The sequence below is a fragment of the Dryas octopetala genome, chromosome 7, assembly GCF_963921425.1.
Source record: "Dryas octopetala chromosome 7, drDryOcto1.1, whole genome shotgun sequence".
Classification (NCBI taxonomy): Eukaryota; Viridiplantae; Streptophyta; class Magnoliopsida; order Rosales; family Rosaceae; genus Dryas; species Dryas octopetala.
Genome location: NC_141372.1, coordinates 4,352,428 through 4,370,052, shown reverse-complemented (window position 1 = coordinate 4,370,052; position 17,625 = coordinate 4,352,428). Strand labels below are relative to the sequence as shown.

Here is a 17,625-nt window from a genome sequence, read left to right as displayed (position 1 = left end):
ATAGAATTATTGAATCAATGAAAGCATATACTGTCCTTGATTCAAACACACCCTAACATAGATTAGATGCGGCGCAAAGTGTAATTGGGTCCGAAATGTCGAGGAGACAGTTTTATATACGTCCATTACTATTAGTAAAGCATAGTAAATGAGAAATCATACATATGCAGTTGGAGTGGACCCATTATGCAGAAGAAGATTGGAGACAGAGTGGAGAGAAAAGATGGGACATTGAAATTCATGAATAAGTTTGGCATGTATGCAGAAGATGATGCACATTGGACGCGTGAGTGGCTTAAATTTTGGATATTTTTGAATGCTGTTTATTCCAGGTTTTGTTTGTTGCATTGTTGCAGTGTGGCTGCAGAGAGAGAGAGAGAGAGAGAGAGAACAGTTGATGATGAGTCGTCATTCACATACACATACACGTACATCAACAGGATGGGTATCCAATGGGCTTTGGTGGGCTGGGCTAGGCCTGCTTCTGTCTGATAGATACAGTATGTGTCACTATCTCATGAAATGCCAAACGTACTATACATTGTTCAGAGTCTGAGACTTTAACAAGTGAAGACAACCCTGCACTGCAGTTGGTTCATCACCATCAATTCATCATCTAAATTTGTTTTATGAAGGTGGAGGAGGCTACAATAATATGTTAAAACAAGGTCCATTACTTTTGGGTTGGCCAAACCATGCATGCCACGACCGTACAAGTGGTCCATATGATTATGATGGACTATACTACTCTGACTAACTAGTAGCCAGGGCAGCAACAGTGGTCCATTGCAAACCTGTTTCATAATTCATTGGTAGGTTTTAATTCTATTTCTTTTTCTGGTAGTCTGAATGCCCCAATTCATAAGTGTTGATGCTCAAAAATGGTAGAGCAGTCAACGTCGAGTCGAACCACGTAGGCCCGTTGACCCACCACTGAGTGGACGACACGTCGAAGTGGGGCAGGAACGGGTAGCTGGGTCCGACTAGTGAGTAATGAGAGAGAATGATATCCAAAGCACCCTGCGCAAGTACACAAAAGTGAGCGGGAAGGGCACCGGTGTCGTGCCGGCCAAAGCTCCTCCGACGCTCAAGTCAGTGTTCAGAGAGATCTGAAAGCAGAGTGAGTGAATAGTATAATAATGATTTCAGTTGTCCTTTTGTGAACAGAAGGTACCTCTTTTATAGTACCTTTGGAAGAGTGTCAACCAATCCGGTGACGACACGTGTCCTTTGTGGTGACTTGCACTGTAGGAGCGCCACGTGGCACCGGTCTCGAGGATCCGAGTGAGTTGACACGGGTCGGGGGCCCGGGAGGCTTGAGCTTGGGAGGCCGGAGCCTAAGAGGCCAGGGCCCAGGGGGCCGGAGCCTATGAGGCCGGAGCCTAGTAGATCATGGGCTAGGAGCCCAGGAAGGACTTAGTCTTTTGGGTCTAGGCCCAAACAGCATGGTGTTAGGCCTTGTGTGACTTGTCGTTATGCCCAGACGATTAATCATACGAACAATAAGCTTTTAAATTGGTACTCTGCTATTCCATGCATTAGGACTTTATGAGTAATTGAGTATCTTACTTTTATTTTTTTAAAGGTGAAAGTAAGACTATTGGGGGTGAAAGTAAGTATAATCTGACCCCGAAACTTCTTCTTTTGTTTTTTTTTTTTTTAACAAAAGTATATAGCATATACTAGTACGTACAGTAAACGTACAGAAATACAGAATTGAAACTGAGTGTTTTATTTTGTTTTCCTTCACATGCACTTTTTTCTTGGTCTTGTATGAATAAATTATGGTGCTTGTGAAATTATGCAACTACGGATGACTCATGAATATATACGTCAGTAAGATTCAATTAGAACTGTGACTTGGACATAAACAAATTTAAAATATCATTAAAGCTTAAACATGTTATAGTTAACCTACGTAATTAACCACACAGCGCATTTAGCTAATTAGCTCTGTTTTTCATCAGAAACTACATAGAATGTTTGTTATTAATTCACCAATCACGAGTCGCACACAGAATTGCCCAATGGATAAGAATAAGAAGATCCTAAAGATTGAGCCCTAAAGAATTGAACTGAGGCCCACATATTTAAATGCAAACAATCAAGAATAAGGCAAGGAACTTTGATATAGCTACTTGGTCAATAAAGAATAGCATGTTGAGATTTACTCCAATTCATTAAAGTCTGGCCTTGGGCTTTCAAGGAAGTTTGGTTCGAAAGTTGAACGTCAGAAGTCAGAAACTATTTTGACCCAAAAAAAAATAAAGAAGTCAGAAACCATAAAGGCTTGAACTACACCAGCCAAAAGCTCACTCGAATCCAAGGCCCAGATAAACGAGCCCAGTTGAGCATATCGGAACCTACAAGAGAGTTGGACACCAACTAGACACGTGATTATGTTCGTTTTTACTATATTTAGGTCAGAACTTGAGTTGGATCACATTAACATTAATACATTATTGATAGCAATCCCTGGCTGTGTAATGTTTATGTGGTCAATAATGTGTATGCCAAAACACTGACGTACTGAACTGGGTTTTTTTTTTTTTTTTTTTTCGGTTTATGTATTGTAAAGCTCACAGATAAAGGCAATTGGTCACCACATAGAAATGGGATTGCATAAAATATTCAAGTATGTACATAATTGATTTTTTTTTTTTTTTTTTTTTTTGGGCCACGATAATTGATTAATTTCTAACAAATAAGATAATGTGTAAATATGGCAGGGCAGATAAAACAAAAAATTTAATAGATTGTTTAGACTTGGAGGTTTTATTTGCCTCTTGTGGATGGCAAAGGTCGACAAGCTAGAGCAACTTGTTCGTTGAGTATAGTGTAAGGTGTTGCTTTAATTAGTTGCCTGCTCCATCTCTGTCCATTTTGGTCCCGAGCTCTGTTCCATCTTCTTCAACAACTTATTTTCTTCTGAGAGATCTTGAAAAAGGCAGTTGTCCAGTTCGATTCAGTAAGAAATTTGGAGTGTTGTCGATGAAATCTATCACTAAGTCCTTTATTCGCAGATATGTGGATTTGGTTATTTTGGCTGGTCGCCCCCACTAGCTATAGCAAGCAGGCATTGTGAAGAATTTGGAACACTCATAGTCTGATGATAGCCGTTTGAGCACACAGTGCATGTTTTGTATTTATTATTGAACATTGATCGATAGCCTGATAGGATATCAAAAATTAAAGCACCTGTTATTGTCCTTGTGTCGTATCCTGTGTGATGGTGGTGAAGCATGCCACCAACCACGAACATTGGGACAAATACATTGGACCTTATAAATAGTGCATGAGAACCATCTATTTGATTAACTATTGGTTCCTTTGTAGATATTTGGATAGCCAAACTAAGCGCCTATGTTTTTGAATCTCCTTTTTACTATTTCCAAGGGTTTAGGAAACAAAACCAAGTACCAATAATTAGGGGCGTAGCTAGAATTAATCATAATGGGGGCATGAAAACAATAGAAAATTTTTCAATTGTTGTATCTACTTATCTTAGCCTCTTAATTATAATTGTTGTGAGAGCCAACTATAATTAAAAAAAAAAAGTATTTGCAATTTTGTGCCATCTTCATTTATTTAGCAGACATAAAATAAATAATCAAATAAGAAACTAATTAAATTAATCCAAAAAAATAAACACAACAAGCCAATAGCCAAAAGCACACATAGAAAGTAAAGTAACACACTGTTTTTAAATAAGAAACTCATCTTCTAATATTCATACAAAATAGGGTCTAATTTTTTTTATCTAAAAGAATAATGGGGTCAGACACAATATTGTAAGAGTGAAACAATCTGACTATTGGAGTCATATGACCCCGATGCCCTCATTGTGGCTCTGCTACTGTGGCAATAATCATCCCCATGTTTTTCACAATGTGATAAGACATGCTACGTTTGTTGACTGAAGTTTGTTTCTTCTAACAATATTTCATTTTCATTCCTCGGAATAAGATTTTCATGCGATTTTAAGGTATTACATACCATAACAATGAAGGAAGAAATGATGAGAATAAACCTTACTTTGGGAAGGCAAGAAAAAACTCATGTTTTGGCCAATCGCGTATTACAAATTTAAAGGTTTATATTTGATTTTATCCAATAAAAAAATGTTATGAATTTACAACCCTTTTACTCATACACTTTTGACACGATTAATATTGAAAATTAAGTAGAGCATCCGAATCTTTAGATGGCACCCTAGTATTTTCCTTAAAAAAAAAGAGTGTTGAATGTTGTACCTCTTTGTATTCCCTTACTGCCTGTTAAAAATCTCACTAATCACAGATTTTCTATAAAAAAGATAAAAATAAAAAGGAAAAGAAACTTTATTTGCCGAGAAAAGGGAAAAGAATGAAAAATCAAGATCCAATGCGCTATAGCCGCCTATAGGGGTCAAAAATTAAGACGAAAACCACTTTTAATGATTAAATTAAGTAAATTGAAGCGAAGCAAATGAATTAAATTAAGCAGTAGATTAAAATTTTACTGGGGTGGGGAGGCCAAAGCCACTTTGTGAGCCGGGGGGATCTTTTTGACAATCAACTAGCGGAAAGTTGGGAGATACTCAACTGACAATAAGACAGAACATGTGATGCGAATCTTTTGGAGCGCACAGCACAATGCCCTGGCCTATTTGGGGCCCGGCCCAGAAAGCGATGTAGGAAGAGAGTATCATACCAGATTCCGTCGTACCACTGCCTCGACCTAATAAAATGTTTTTATGTTTATGTTTAAGTTTTTTTTTTTGGGTCAAATTATTATGTTTATGTTTATACTTTATACCGCCTCTACTGCCTGTTTGGTTTGCAAATCGCATGCAGGTGTTTGGAAATGCGTTCTGCATCATCCTCCATTAGTATTACAAGTTTACAACCACTTGATGTGGTATTACTAACTCATTGTCCCTCTCAACTATTATATACAATAACTTAATGTACTAGAATTCAATGTCATGAGACTCATGACCTAAATCTTTTCCAAATTATTGGTAATAAATTCCTTTTATTATTATTATTATTATTATTATTATTATTATTATTATTATTATTATTATTATTATTCTGTTTTGTTGTGGTCCATATTTCTTCACCATTGGTATGCGTCAGTGACTATGACACTGCCATTTTCTTTTGAGCCTCTGCTTACATACGTAAAAATTTACAAATATATATTACTTCCCTTGCCTAGGCTGCCTAGCTATATTTAAATGATTTATAAGCACGATGCATGCACTAAGTTCCTTTATAATTTTTCTTTGTGTGTGTGTGTTTTTGCAACCACTCTTCTTTGAGATGACCAAAACCTTTCTATGTCCAAATATGAGTATCATTATCAGACAATGACCTAAGTAAGTGAGGTCAAGCTAGCTAGCAAGAAATGACTCATATTGTACATTCACACTTCAATAATGGAAAATACACAAGCACAAGTACAATAACATGTGGTTCCCAACACTCAAATTTAGTGATTGGTAAGGTGAATGCGAGGACAAATGCATGTATGGCTTGAATTTTATGGAGGCAAACGTACAATTTGATTAGCACAAATTAATTTATTTTGCCTACTTGCATGAAGTTAAGTTACGTTAATTTCTGGTAGTGAGATGCAAGTACATTAATTATTATATGTGACCGTAATACTATGTGGTTTAATGACGTGATGTACGTTACTAATCCATTTAGATCATAACACGTGTGCGATTTTAAGAATATTTTTTAGAGTTTAGAATTGAGAGTTTTAATTTTTAATTATTATACACGTGTTATAATTTAAGTGGATTTGTATATCACGTGTTGTTACGATCACACACAATAATTTCTCTACAAAATGAGTGTTTTTGTGTTCCAATATAATACAACAATTTCTAACAAAGAATAAAAGGAAATTAAATCAAGAGTATGAATATTTCAGAATTTCCCATCATCTATACGAATGTGAAGGCATGAAAAAAGAAGAAGATAATCTTAATTAGTTACGGTACACCGACGCATATAAGCTAGCGAGTAAGCATCAAATCATGACTATTGTGTGAGCACGAAAAGCATTTCCCAATTGGAGGAGTTTGAGAAGTTAATAGCAATTCCCTAAATGGAGGAGTTTGGAGAAGTTAATTACCATTATATATATATATATTGATCCCGCAAAGATAACTTGATGGTATATTTGAACAAAAATGCTCTAAAATTAACTGGTTAGTAAATTAATACAAAGCTAACCACCCTGTTAGGCCCACTACACAATGTAATTTCAAAATTCGAATCGTTTATTTTTTAGGCCCTACTTTAAAGATCATCCCTGTAAAAAATCTTCAAAATCGGAAGTTATTTAGTCATTTGATTATAATGACAACTATTTATATGCTTTTATCGAAAATACTGATCGTCTATTTATTTGATCTCAATTAGATGACTACATGATTTTCGATTTAGTTGATTTTTTGTAATAATGATTTTTGAAGTAGGGCATAAATAATTGATCGTTCGAATTATGCGATTAGTTATTTGGTAGGCTCAAAAGCATGATTAACTTCGTATTAACTTGCTAACTGGTTAGATTTAAAACACTCCTTATAGTGAAACTGTTTCATATATATACAATAATAAAAAAGAAAATAGGTAAAAAAAGGTGAATATAATTCCACACTTTAAGTGATTTTGAATACTAGTATTAGTTTGTTATAAAGTGATTAATTGGGTTCGGTTGCGAAACAGCCAGGAAAGTATTAAAAAAGTGGAATATATAGCTAGGAATTAAAGGGAGCGGTGAATATGTACACTGCATCCTATGGAGGATTGAAAAGGACACACTTAACAAAGTGGACGTGGGTAAGTGGGTACAATGTACATACATAAACTAAATATGTTGCTGACGTGGAATGTCTCGTCCCCCAACTTTGGGAGTGCTTGTATGTTTCAGTCTTCATCACTGTTAATGAATTTTATAGCAGACATCAAAATTAATCTTATTTTAGAGCTAGCTAGCAGCCTAGCACTGAGCACATATATGGTCGTATTTTATGCATGTGAGAATATTACCAATTGATTTACGTATATCATTTGTGAACCACAAGTAGTCAATTCTTATTAGTATTTTTGTTGAATATTAGAAGGCCAGGTGAAGTGTTTGAAATTTGAATGGGCTTGATGTATATCTGAGAGCTTAATCCTCAGTTTGTCATCAGCCTAAGCAAAATTAGCCAATCAATTTATCATCAAACCTATCGTCTCATTATATATGATGATAATCGTAATATACGTACGTGGACATGTACGTGGATGTAGATCATGACATTGAAATATGTATACATATATCAAAATCTAGTAGCATATATCCTTGGGTGTTGGGACCCATCATCTTGAATTTAATTTTGGGCCGCCGGCAGGCCCGCCACACATACCTTACTTTAATTAAGAAACGTACTGCAAAGAAAGAAGTCACATGAAAGCTGAAAGAGGTTCGAGGATGCCACCACCCACCAATGGCCACCATGCATCAGGGCTTTTATATATATTATCAACATGAAAATATCTCAAGAACGCAAGGCAGTAGTAGAAAAATGAAGTTTTGTTTCCCAAACAGGGTCGACCGAAACTTTAAAAAAAAAAAAAAAAAAAAAAAGGGAAAAAATCTAATGCTAGTGGCCATAGATGTGTTGAGAGAAATCTCATATTGAAGATGTGAGGGCTTTGCTAGTAGTTTATAAGGATTTGAGTTATTCCTTTCATTACTAATTGATTTTGGGATGGATGTTTAAATTTTTTTGTGGTATCAGAGCAGGTTATTCATGTAATGCGTCTAACGACCACACATTCTCCCACGACACCCAATATAAATTGTTCACGTGTTAAGTTTAAATGACACCACATGTGCTGGAGAGTGTTGAGAGAAATCCCACATTGAAAAAGTGATGACCTTATCAGTAGTTTATAAGGATTTTAGTTACTCATTCTATTACCAATTAATTTTGAAATGAATACTTAAATTTCTTTGAAATTATTGGAAATTGTGAGGGATTAACATTAATTAAGCTAACTGGAATTGCCATACCTATATAAAACTTCAATGATTCGACAAACCAATTCAAGGGATTCCCTTCAAATAAAGAAAGAGAAGAATCAAGAGGCGAAAAGCAACAAAATACTTAGCCAAACGAGGTGTTTAAATGTAGTTGCGAATTTGGAAGGAGTCTTTGTATTTTATTTGCACGAGTTCCGGAGCAAATATATTTTAGTGTATAATTTAAATTGCTCATGTGATTCTAATAATTTTAAGTTATCAAATGACCCGCAGGTGTTGCGTTGTTCATGACTAGACTGCCTTATATAACCTGCTCCAACCAGATTCGGTCTGTGCATTTGCAGAAAGGTAGAGTTGAAGTATCAAGTACGACACAATCTTTTTTAGGGAACGAAAGAAAAAAATTTGAAAATAGAAAAATTGTCCTCGAATCTAATTAGCAGAAATGTTAATAAAATTAGGTGTGGCATGAAGGTCGAAGAGTACAGGAAAGTGAATAATAACCTAACAATACATTTCGTTTACCATATATTAAGCATAAAATAGATAAATGGATCATGCAAAACCTACAATGCATTTGCAGTGTGACGGTGTGGTAATAGTATGTGTAATTATTATTGTCTTAAGTTCTTAACTTTAAGTTTTTTACTTTAATTATTGTATACATATTATATGTGTCGGTTGATATATGGTTAACAACATAATATTACACTCACACACAATAAATCTTTTAGTGCGTACTGAGACTAAGTTGACAAGAAAAGGCAAGAACAACCCAAAAACGAGCTTGACCGTAAAAAGAGGGGGTCGAAAAAGTTAAACACGAAACGACGTTTATTTGGAGACTCGTGTGTCTCTACTCTCTACTGGACTGACCCTAAATAAACCTCCCGCAACAAGTGGGCACGGGAGACACAAAATGCGATGCATTTGCATTTCCAGGGAATCCCAATTAAAAAAAAAAAAAAAAAATTATAAACTTTATTTTTGGACCAAACAGGGAATCCCGAACCCAATTTAATTGATTTTTAAGATCCGACATCAATGCCATTTGGAGTCCGCTAAGCTCGCCAGCGCCTATATAACGCCAACCCCTACTCATTCTCGTAGCCACAAGACCCTCAGACACAAAGCAAGTCCTGTAAGAGACACCAAAGAGAGAGAGAATGGGCGGGTGGGCTATTGCGGTTCACGGCGGCGCTGGTGTCGACCCGAATCTCCCCCTCGAGCGTCAAGAACAAGCCAAACAACTCCTCACTCGCTGCCTCAATCTCGGAATCTCTGCTCTTCGCTCAAATCTCCCTGCCATCGACGTTGTCGAACTTGTCGTACGTCAATCAATCGATCCATCTCTCTGTCTCTGTTAATTCATTTCTCATTCTCAGAATGTCGTTATTATCTGCATTTTCTCGGAAAACAAACACACACGCTTTTCATGATTCCAAAAAACATTCCTTTTCGGTTCCCGTACGTGTTTTCCGTTATGTCTTAGTTTATTTGTTATGCTGAACTGGAGGTGCATCATGAATGCTGATTGCTGGACTCTGACATCTCGAAGAGTGATGCAAATTTCTGACCATTATTTCTCTAAAACAGGTTCGGGAATTGGAAACCGATCCTCTGTTCAATTCTGGCCGTGGATCTGCCCTCAACGAAGAAGGGAGGGTCGAGATGGAAGCCAGTATCATGGATGGGCCCAAAAGACGATGCGGCGCCGTTTCGGGCCTGACCACCGTTAAGAACCCGATCTCCCTCGCCCGCCTCGTCATGGACAAGTCCCCGCATTCCTACCTCGCCTTCTCCGGTGCCGAAGACTTCGCCCGGAACCAGGTTCGTTTATTTACCGTTTTGCCATCAATAATATTTTTTAAATCACCCAAAAAATGTAAAGATCTTGAATAGTCTTGTCGACTCCACGAAACCACTGTCCTTTTCAGCAGGTGTATGAATCTAGTACAAAGATTCTAGCCTACTATGGTGCCACACGCCCGCCCATTTAAATAATAATTTATTTGATCGCCTCCAGACACAATTTAATAATAGTATTATGATTTTATTTTCTATTCAATCTTAGTGGGATTTGGTGTAATTTTATCAGGGCGTTGAGCTCGTCGACAATGACTATTTTATCACCGAGGAAAATGTGGGAATGCTCAAATTGGCTAAGGAGGCCAACACCATCTTGGTATACATCCTTCAATCTTTTTTTGTTGGTTTTGTTTTATGAAACATTTTCATAAAAAATACTCGTTTTTATAGTTTTATGTAAGTTTTACTCTAGTTTAAAAGCTATTTCTAACACCCTTTCTGGTATGATCAGTTTGACTACAGAATCCCCCTCGAGAGTTGCGGAGCAGGTGTGGAGAGCCCGTTACACATGAACGGGCTCCCCATAAGTGTGTATGCACCCGAAACAGTCGGGTGCGTGGTGGTGGACAGCCGGGGACAATGCGCTGCAGCCACGTCAACTGGTGGGCTCATGAACAAAATGACTGGCCGCATTGGTGACTCGCCCTTGATTGGTGCTGGGACCTACGCGTGTGACCTGTGTGGGGTGTCGTGCACTGGAGAGGGAGAGGCCATCATACGCGGGACACTGGCGCGTGAGGTTGCGGCTGTGATGGAGTACAAGGGCCTGGGCCTACAGGACGCTGTGGACTTTGTGATCAAGAATAGGCTTGATGAAGGCAAGGCTGGGCTCATAGCTGTGTCCAGTAAAGGGGAAGTGGCTTGTGGGTTTAACTGTACTGGGATGTTTAGGGCTTGTGCCACTGAGGATGGGTTCATGGAGGTTGGTATTTGGGATCAGTAGGGAGGATTTGAAGTGTTTCTTTCTGGATTTGCTTTGTTTGTCTGGATACTTAATGCTTGTATCTGGTGGTGGTCAAGTTCCTAATGCATGCTCTTTAGGTGTAATTTGTAGTGTAAGAGTGGCATGTATTTGCAAATCAAGAAATAAAAATGGCCAAAGCATTTTCATACATCCCTCTTTTGTTTCTTTGGAATCTAGACTCTTTTGTTTCCAGTACTAATTCCGTAGAGGCATTATGAATGAAATGAAAAAGAAGACTAGTTGTTGAAATAATAGATGTCAATTCCGGAAAATATTGCGCAATTTTATGTAGGGTAACCAAGAACATTTTGTTCTCACAAGTTGCCAAAAAATATAGATTCCGGGAACCACTTTTATCATAACAGTGCGGAAGAAATTGTGAAAGTTATGCCTTTTATGTTTGTCAGATTGCTAGTTGTGACTTGCCTTACATGTTTAATGCTATAGCCAGAACAAGACATGAGTAGAAAAAGCATGAGTTGTCGAGTTGAGATGGCTCTTGGCTGGCATGCGCGCTTAAGTTATAAAACATATATAGGAATTAATGGGCAATGCTAGGGCAGGTGCCTAATGACATGGAATTTTTGTCAATTAGATCATTTAATAGATCTAATTATATTTGCCACATAAATTTTAAAAAAGACTAATATAACCTCATTTAAATTCTACAAAACATTAATTAAATTACAAAAGAAAAAAGATTTAAAAAAGGTTTCACTACAAAATTAATATAGGTAAATACATCTCATACTTCATTTGACACATAATCTTTTAAAAAGACTTATTTAACTTTTCTTAAACTCTTACAAAACTTAAATTAAAAAGTGTTAAAAAAATTAATCAAATTCGGACTACAGTAAACAAAGAAAACAAACCCCGATATGAGAAAGATAGTTTCTGAAAAATTATCCACATCAATATTGACTTATTTACTTTTATAGATACTTTTAGGAAGAGCAATTAATATTCACATCAATATTGACTAATTATGATGCTGCCCCAACCTAATTAACTCACTTCCATATCTTTATTTTATAAGAGTGTGGAAACAATATTTAAAAGCAGACCTTTTAAATAAATAAGTGAATCCTATGATTTTTTTTAAGTGCTAGAAATGCTCAGGTTTGTCTGAAACATGTATATGGATCATTGAAGATGGGCATTCATGGCTCCCTCCCTATCCTCCAAAGTCCAAAATGATGGTGTTGTATCCATTTCAAGTATACTTCCAATTTTATGTACAAGACAGAGAACCAGATAACCCTGTGCACTTACGAGGCAGATATCTCCTTGATGATGTACATTTGAAAGTAATTTTTTAATTTTTTTTTTCAATAGATAACTGAACCCTATGATTTCTTATATAGGAGTATCACTGATAATTAATATCACAGATTTTAGTTTGTGCATATGAGAGAGAGTCTATTAAATTGAACACTGCCAGAGGCACTGGGCATGGAAACAATAAAAGCAGTTTTTTGTAGTAAATAAGTGAATCCTATGATTTCTTAGGAATACCATTAATAGTAAATATCAAAGATTCTTTATGAAAACCTGCAGAGTCTATAGTGTATTGTATCAGTATTAGATTGATGCACAATTCTCAATTAAATTACCTGATTCGATCGCAAGCATTAAACTAATGATATTTGGGGATGAATGTTTTTAAAAACATTTTAATCTACGATTCAAATTTTTTTTATTTTTGAAGTACATGTTATTAATTAATGGACCAAATTTGTGATGTGATATCAAGGTCGGCCCTGACTTTTGGAAGGCTCAGGAGCGAAATCTAAATTGGACCCCTAATAAAATCTTTTGCAAAACAATTCACAATTGACAAGAAATCAATTAGGAAATTTTCGATCACATCAAGAAGTCAATTAGGAAATTTTTGGTTAAACATCAAAAAATTATTGAAAATAAAATAATTTATAGGAATATAAGAGAAAAATTAAAATAGAAAAACATACACTAAAACATTAATTACCTTCTTGCCTCAATGAGACCTCTCTAATTTCTTTCAGATTGAAAGAGCCTGTAGAGAACAAAAAAAAAAAAAAACCAATTTTCCACAATACTATATGGAGAGGCAAAGATCCGTCTTTGCCAATTCAAAGCAAACATGCTATTTGAATCCAACTTTTCAGAAAAAAGATATGTATTGTTGATGAAAAAGAAAGAGGTGTAAACTCAAGGACAAAAAAGACCCACTGCCATGCAAATTAGGATGTTGGCTTGCTTCTCTTGTGATTCACGTGAGAAGCCAAAGAAAAAATGAAGCAAGTTGACCAAACACAAATTAAGGAAATAAAAAGAAATAAAAAGGTGGCTTTCAACTAATAATAAAGGAAAAATAGGTTGCAGAACTCAAACTTTATATCTTAGAAGTTTCTAGTTTTTTTTTTTTTGATACAAAAGGGGGCCTAAAGAAATAAACTAGATAACTATAACTCTGACACAATAAGTAAAAGAGCCTAATTGCAGCGAAGACATTATAAATAAACTCAACAACTATTTTTTTTAATATATATATATTAATATATACATAATATATAAATTTGTGGGCCCCCCTTAAAAGTGGGCCCTAAGCGGCCGGCACTGTGTGATATACCTAGCTTACCCTAGCATCACCAAATAAAAAAAGAATACACTTGATTGATTACCGACTATATCATTTGTAGCTAATTTCTTTTTCCAAAGGAGCTATCTTTTACTATAAAATGAAAGTCAAATTAGCTGGGATAGATAATAATTAAAAAACAAAAGTGAGATGAGCACCCTGTTGAACTGTTTCCCTGCTGATCAATCAGCTTGGTAATTAACTATATCTGGTGTACAACATTAAAGAGGATGAGGTGAAGAAATTAATGCTCTGGTATATATGTATCATTGAAGCTTGGCCAGTAAGCTACAAGTTCAATTAGTCCAAAAACAATACACAAATTACAGAATTCACCAACTGCTGTAAGGAAGTTAATAAGTTACATACAAACAGAGGAACATAGGCTCTGCCTCTTAAGATTATTTTGGATGAATTTGTTTTGATTTAATTACACCAACCAAAGAGAGGAACATAGGCTCTGCCTCTAAGATTATTTTGGATGAATTTGTTTTGATTTAATTACACCAACCAAAGAGAGGAACATAGGCTCTGCCTCTAAGACTAGTGAATTACTCATTCTGTGGTCTTATCTTTGGTCTTATCTTTGGCAGTGCCAGAAATGGCATCCTTTGCAGACTGAAGAGTATTTGCAACGGCAGCAGCTGCACCAGCACAAGCGCCACCACCAGTCTCCAACTTGGCCGCATCGCGAATCTCATGAACCACCTCCACCTTCTCCTTTTTGGCTTCTTGGTCTTCCCCTGCTGGTTTCCGATAATCTACTGTCTCCACCTTCACTTCTTCTACACCTTCCTCCTTCACATGACCTTCAGTTCCCTGCCATACACAACCAAAAACACAATTAATCCAAATAAAACTCACAAATTAAATATGGGACACAGAAAAAAATGAAATTGGCGTTTGAATTCTATACTTTGGTAGTATTCATGTTGCAAAATTGATGTAAGATATTTCTCAAGCAGCGACCGACAATATGCAATCTATTCTACCCTCAGTTCTGGATATATAGATATTTTTTGGGGCAGGTCTAGTCAGCAGGGAAGAGGGTGAATCAGGTACTGACACGTTTCATGTGAGCTGTTTGCTTCTGCTTCCATCATATCCACGATTGTCGGTGGGTGGACACGTGTCTGATAGTCTAGCAATAGAGGAGGAACAACCTACCGACAATGTGACCAAACTTCCAAAGATGTTCGTAATGTCACTCGATTCGTTTCTAATGCCAATGGCTATCTGCCACCTACTATGGTATGGATATATGTCCCGATGACACACTGTAGAAACTCTTTAATAATGCTAGGATGTTCCAAATTTAAATCTGAAATAATATGACACTTGTGGGGGCCTAAATCATCACAATAAATTGTTGGGCTAGGCAGCCTGAGCCGAAACAAGTAAGTGAGAAGGAAATAGGCATGATCCAAAAATCAGCCCAAACTGCAGCCCAGGAAGCAGAGATACAAAGCCCAAGGTCCATTCGGACAATAAATGAGTACAACGTTGTGATCAAAATTAAAAGACCATTCATCTCATGCAAGTCATGGGAACGAGAATGTGAGAATAAAGAAAACATTACTCGATAAACATCCTATAAATGGTAGATGCGAATGAACGTAAAGGTACGCACACTTTTGCTGAACACAAGAAATACAATAGCAAAAAAAATACTAACTTAGGTATCATAGTATTTTTTGCAGGTGACAACTCCTCCTTTCTCCGGTGAGAAGAATATTGTTCGTTTTTATTAACTTTTGAGTCATGTAATTCAGCCAATTCATTTATTGTGGGCTAATTAATTCTTTCTGAGATTTTTGGTTTCAACAACACTATATGTGTTGGAAAAAGGTTTAGAGACCTTAAACTCTAGGGCCTCCTTAGAGAGAGAAACTAATTTACACTCTGTTGTATACAACATGTATCTCACATTAAAAATATGATGTGACAATAAATGTGAGACACTTATACAATGGGTGTAGTGTAGGTACGTTTTTTTCCCTCTCAACGTCTATTGGGATAAATGAACTGAAAGGCCCATTAGAAGGATACCGTCGAAAATTGCAACCCAAGCCCATTCGTTGATGAACCAAGATTTTAACATAGCCCATATGGACAGGCCCAGAAAGGCTCAACTACGCACGACTACAACTTTCAAGTAAAACAATTTATACTTACAAATAAGGTTTTAGGGGGAATAATGCTTCTATAAAATTAGGAACCAGAAACTTTAAGAAGTTCCAACACGGGTACATTACATCTCTCACAGTTTCAAAATTTGGGCTTCTATGATTATAGTTGATGCCCATAAGAAGCAAGAAAGGAATTAGCTAACTTGATCCCCAAGTGGACCTCCGATATGGTAGTAAGGTGGAGCTTATCTTCTTTCAGACGCAGTCCCTTGGCATTAACACATTTGACATTAGCCAACTTAATTTCCATCTGACCTTTCCTCACTATATCTACAAATTGGCCTTCTCCTGATGCCAATGCCACCTGCATAATAATATGACAATTCAAATCCTTAATTACTCTCAGACAAAAAAATACTTAATCACTCGTACACTTATATTATAACACATAAATTAAAAATACAAGAGCCCTGTATTATGGCCACACCACTTAAACTTTCTGCACAATCGACAGATTTGATTTGATACCTTAAAACACAAACATAAGAGCAAACCTGGATAAAAGGAAGATTTGGGCTATGAAGATCCAAACGTAGGTCCATAATAAGCCTCTCCAAATTCCCTTTATACCCCTCAGCATCTTCTTTCCTAACAGTATCACTCTCTCCCTGGTACCACAAAATAGATCGGATAATGCCACCTTCCCTCACCGACTCACTGGCTCGTCTCACCAACTCAGTATACAACCGAGTCCCACGTGCCCACTCACCGAGTCTAGTCCCACCCACCGCACAAGGAACCAGACGCACAACTCCAATTCTCGAGCCTTTGGCTCGGAGGACCTCATTGGCAAATGCCATCCCTGGCCCAACCCCACATGTCTTACCCACATCAATGTCAGCATGGAGTGGCTCGTGTGCTTCTTCCCATCTGAGTTGAGCACTGAGTCTGAGAATTGATGGGTTGGGTTTTGACTCGGGTGGGACATTGCCGTCCCATTTGCCGCCGGTGACCCCACCTCGGCCGGCCATGTTGCTCTGGCCTGCTAGGATGAAGATGTTCTTGCTGGGAACAGAAGCCCCCAAGTTGAATTGGGTTATGAACAATATTGAGAACAGAAATAAGAACTTGGACATGCCCATGATTGAAAATTGGAAATGTGGGTTTATCTCACACTACTGCTTACTAGTACTTATTCCTGTTCAGGGGTCACACAGAATTTGAAGGGAAATGAATTCATATCTCTTTTCTTTTCATGTCTAAAGTGGTAGGGTGGTGGGTGTTCATTTAAACAAAGAATAATGATTGATTTTGGGTGACAATTCTAACACTCTAATTTGTATGTTTACATTATTTTCTTTGTTTTTATGTTTTGATAATTGAGCAAATAAATGAAGGAAAGTAAAAGAGAGGAGTGAAAGTGTATAAAACAGGAGTGCAAAAATCGCCATCATTAATTTTGTTTCTTTATATTCTTCTGTATAGACTGCCTTTTAAAACTTTCCCAAGGTGTTTTGTAACTGTTTCTTGTTTCCCTCCAACTCATGGCTGAACAGGATTGATGAGCTTTGCAATTGGTACACTTTTTTTGGTGAACCTATCACGTGTATGCATTTTATGATCCATCTCTCTCATCGATCATTTATTATGTGCTAGCTTGTTTGGATTGCAAAAAAGACATGGATGATCAATTTTTCATTCATAGTGTTATATTGCTTCTTAATCAAAATTTAAAAAAACTACAAAAACGGCCAAAATTATAATTTTGAACATATCAGGTGATGGTAGGTGGATTCTTCCCCAAACAGACAAACAGATGAACTAACGTGCATTACACTAGGAGCTCGTTTGAGCTTGTTAGGTGAGCTAAGCACCTGCACATCATTCTGCTTGTTTTATTCTAATATTTCACACCGGAGCAGTCAAAATAGGTTATAATTAAGGTTATGACAGAAGAACACAATGATTCAACATAATTATGGAAACATAAAGAAGAACCAAAGCTCAAT

General features: G+C 36.7%; 3 protein-coding genes across 3 annotated transcripts; 1 reads left to right on the top strand and 2 right to left on the bottom strand.

Moving 5' to 3' along the window:
- Positions 1-9,135: 9,135 nt before the first annotated feature.
- ASPGB1 (N-terminal nucleophile aminohydrolases (Ntn hydrolases) superfamily protein) lies at positions 9,136-11,014 on the top strand. The gene is made up of 4 exons (XM_086251756.1): positions 9,136-9,359; positions 9,628-9,861; positions 10,130-10,216; positions 10,352-11,014. The coding sequence occupies exons 1-4, from the start codon at positions 9,198-9,200 to the stop codon at positions 10,841-10,843; spliced, it is 975 nt and encodes a 324-aa protein (XP_086107882.1). The 5' UTR covers positions 9,136-9,197; the 3' UTR covers positions 10,844-11,014.
- Positions 11,015-13,723: 2,709 nt separating this feature from the next.
- On the bottom strand, positions 13,724-14,468 carry LOC147278726 (uncharacterized). The gene is made up of 2 exons (XM_086252292.1): positions 14,404-14,468; positions 13,724-14,306 (listed from the first exon to the last, which is right to left on the bottom strand). Exons 1-2 carry the CDS (start codon positions 14,416-14,418, stop codon positions 14,043-14,045), a joined length of 279 nt encoding a protein of 92 aa, XP_086108418.1. The 5' UTR covers positions 14,419-14,468; the 3' UTR covers positions 13,724-14,042.
- A 1,225-nt stretch (positions 14,469-15,693) lies between these two features.
- Positions 15,694-16,760, bottom strand: LOC147278725 (putative carbohydrate esterase At4g34215). The gene is made up of 2 exons (XM_086251975.1): positions 16,171-16,760; positions 15,694-15,980 (listed from the first exon to the last, which is right to left on the bottom strand). Exons 1-2 carry the CDS (start codon positions 16,756-16,758, stop codon positions 15,777-15,779), a joined length of 792 nt encoding a protein of 263 aa, XP_086108101.1. The 5' UTR covers positions 16,759-16,760; the 3' UTR covers positions 15,694-15,776.
- Between the last annotated feature and the right edge of the window lie 865 nt (positions 16,761-17,625).

Excerpts from the sequence above, each read along its gene's own strand:
- ASPGB1 (XM_086251756.1), top strand. The coding sequence starts at position 9,198 with ATGGGCGGGTGGGCTATTGCGGTTCACGGCGGCGCTGGTGTCGACCCG. Across the intron at positions 9,360-9,627 it reads TCGACGTTGTCGAACTTGTC|GTTCGGGAATTGGAAACCGA; the intron begins GTACGTCAATCA and ends TCTCTAAAACAG. Across the intron at positions 10,217-10,351 it reads AGGAGGCCAACACCATCTTG|TTTGACTACAGAATCCCCCT; the intron begins GTATACATCCTT and ends TGGTATGATCAG.
- LOC147278725 (XM_086251975.1), bottom strand. The coding sequence starts at position 16,758 with ATGGGCATGTCCAAGTTCTTATTTCTGTTCTCAATATTGTTCATAACC. Across the intron at positions 15,981-16,170 it reads CAAATCTTCCTTTTATCCAG|GTGGCATTGGCATCAGGAGA; the intron begins GTTTGCTCTTAT and ends ATTATTATGCAG.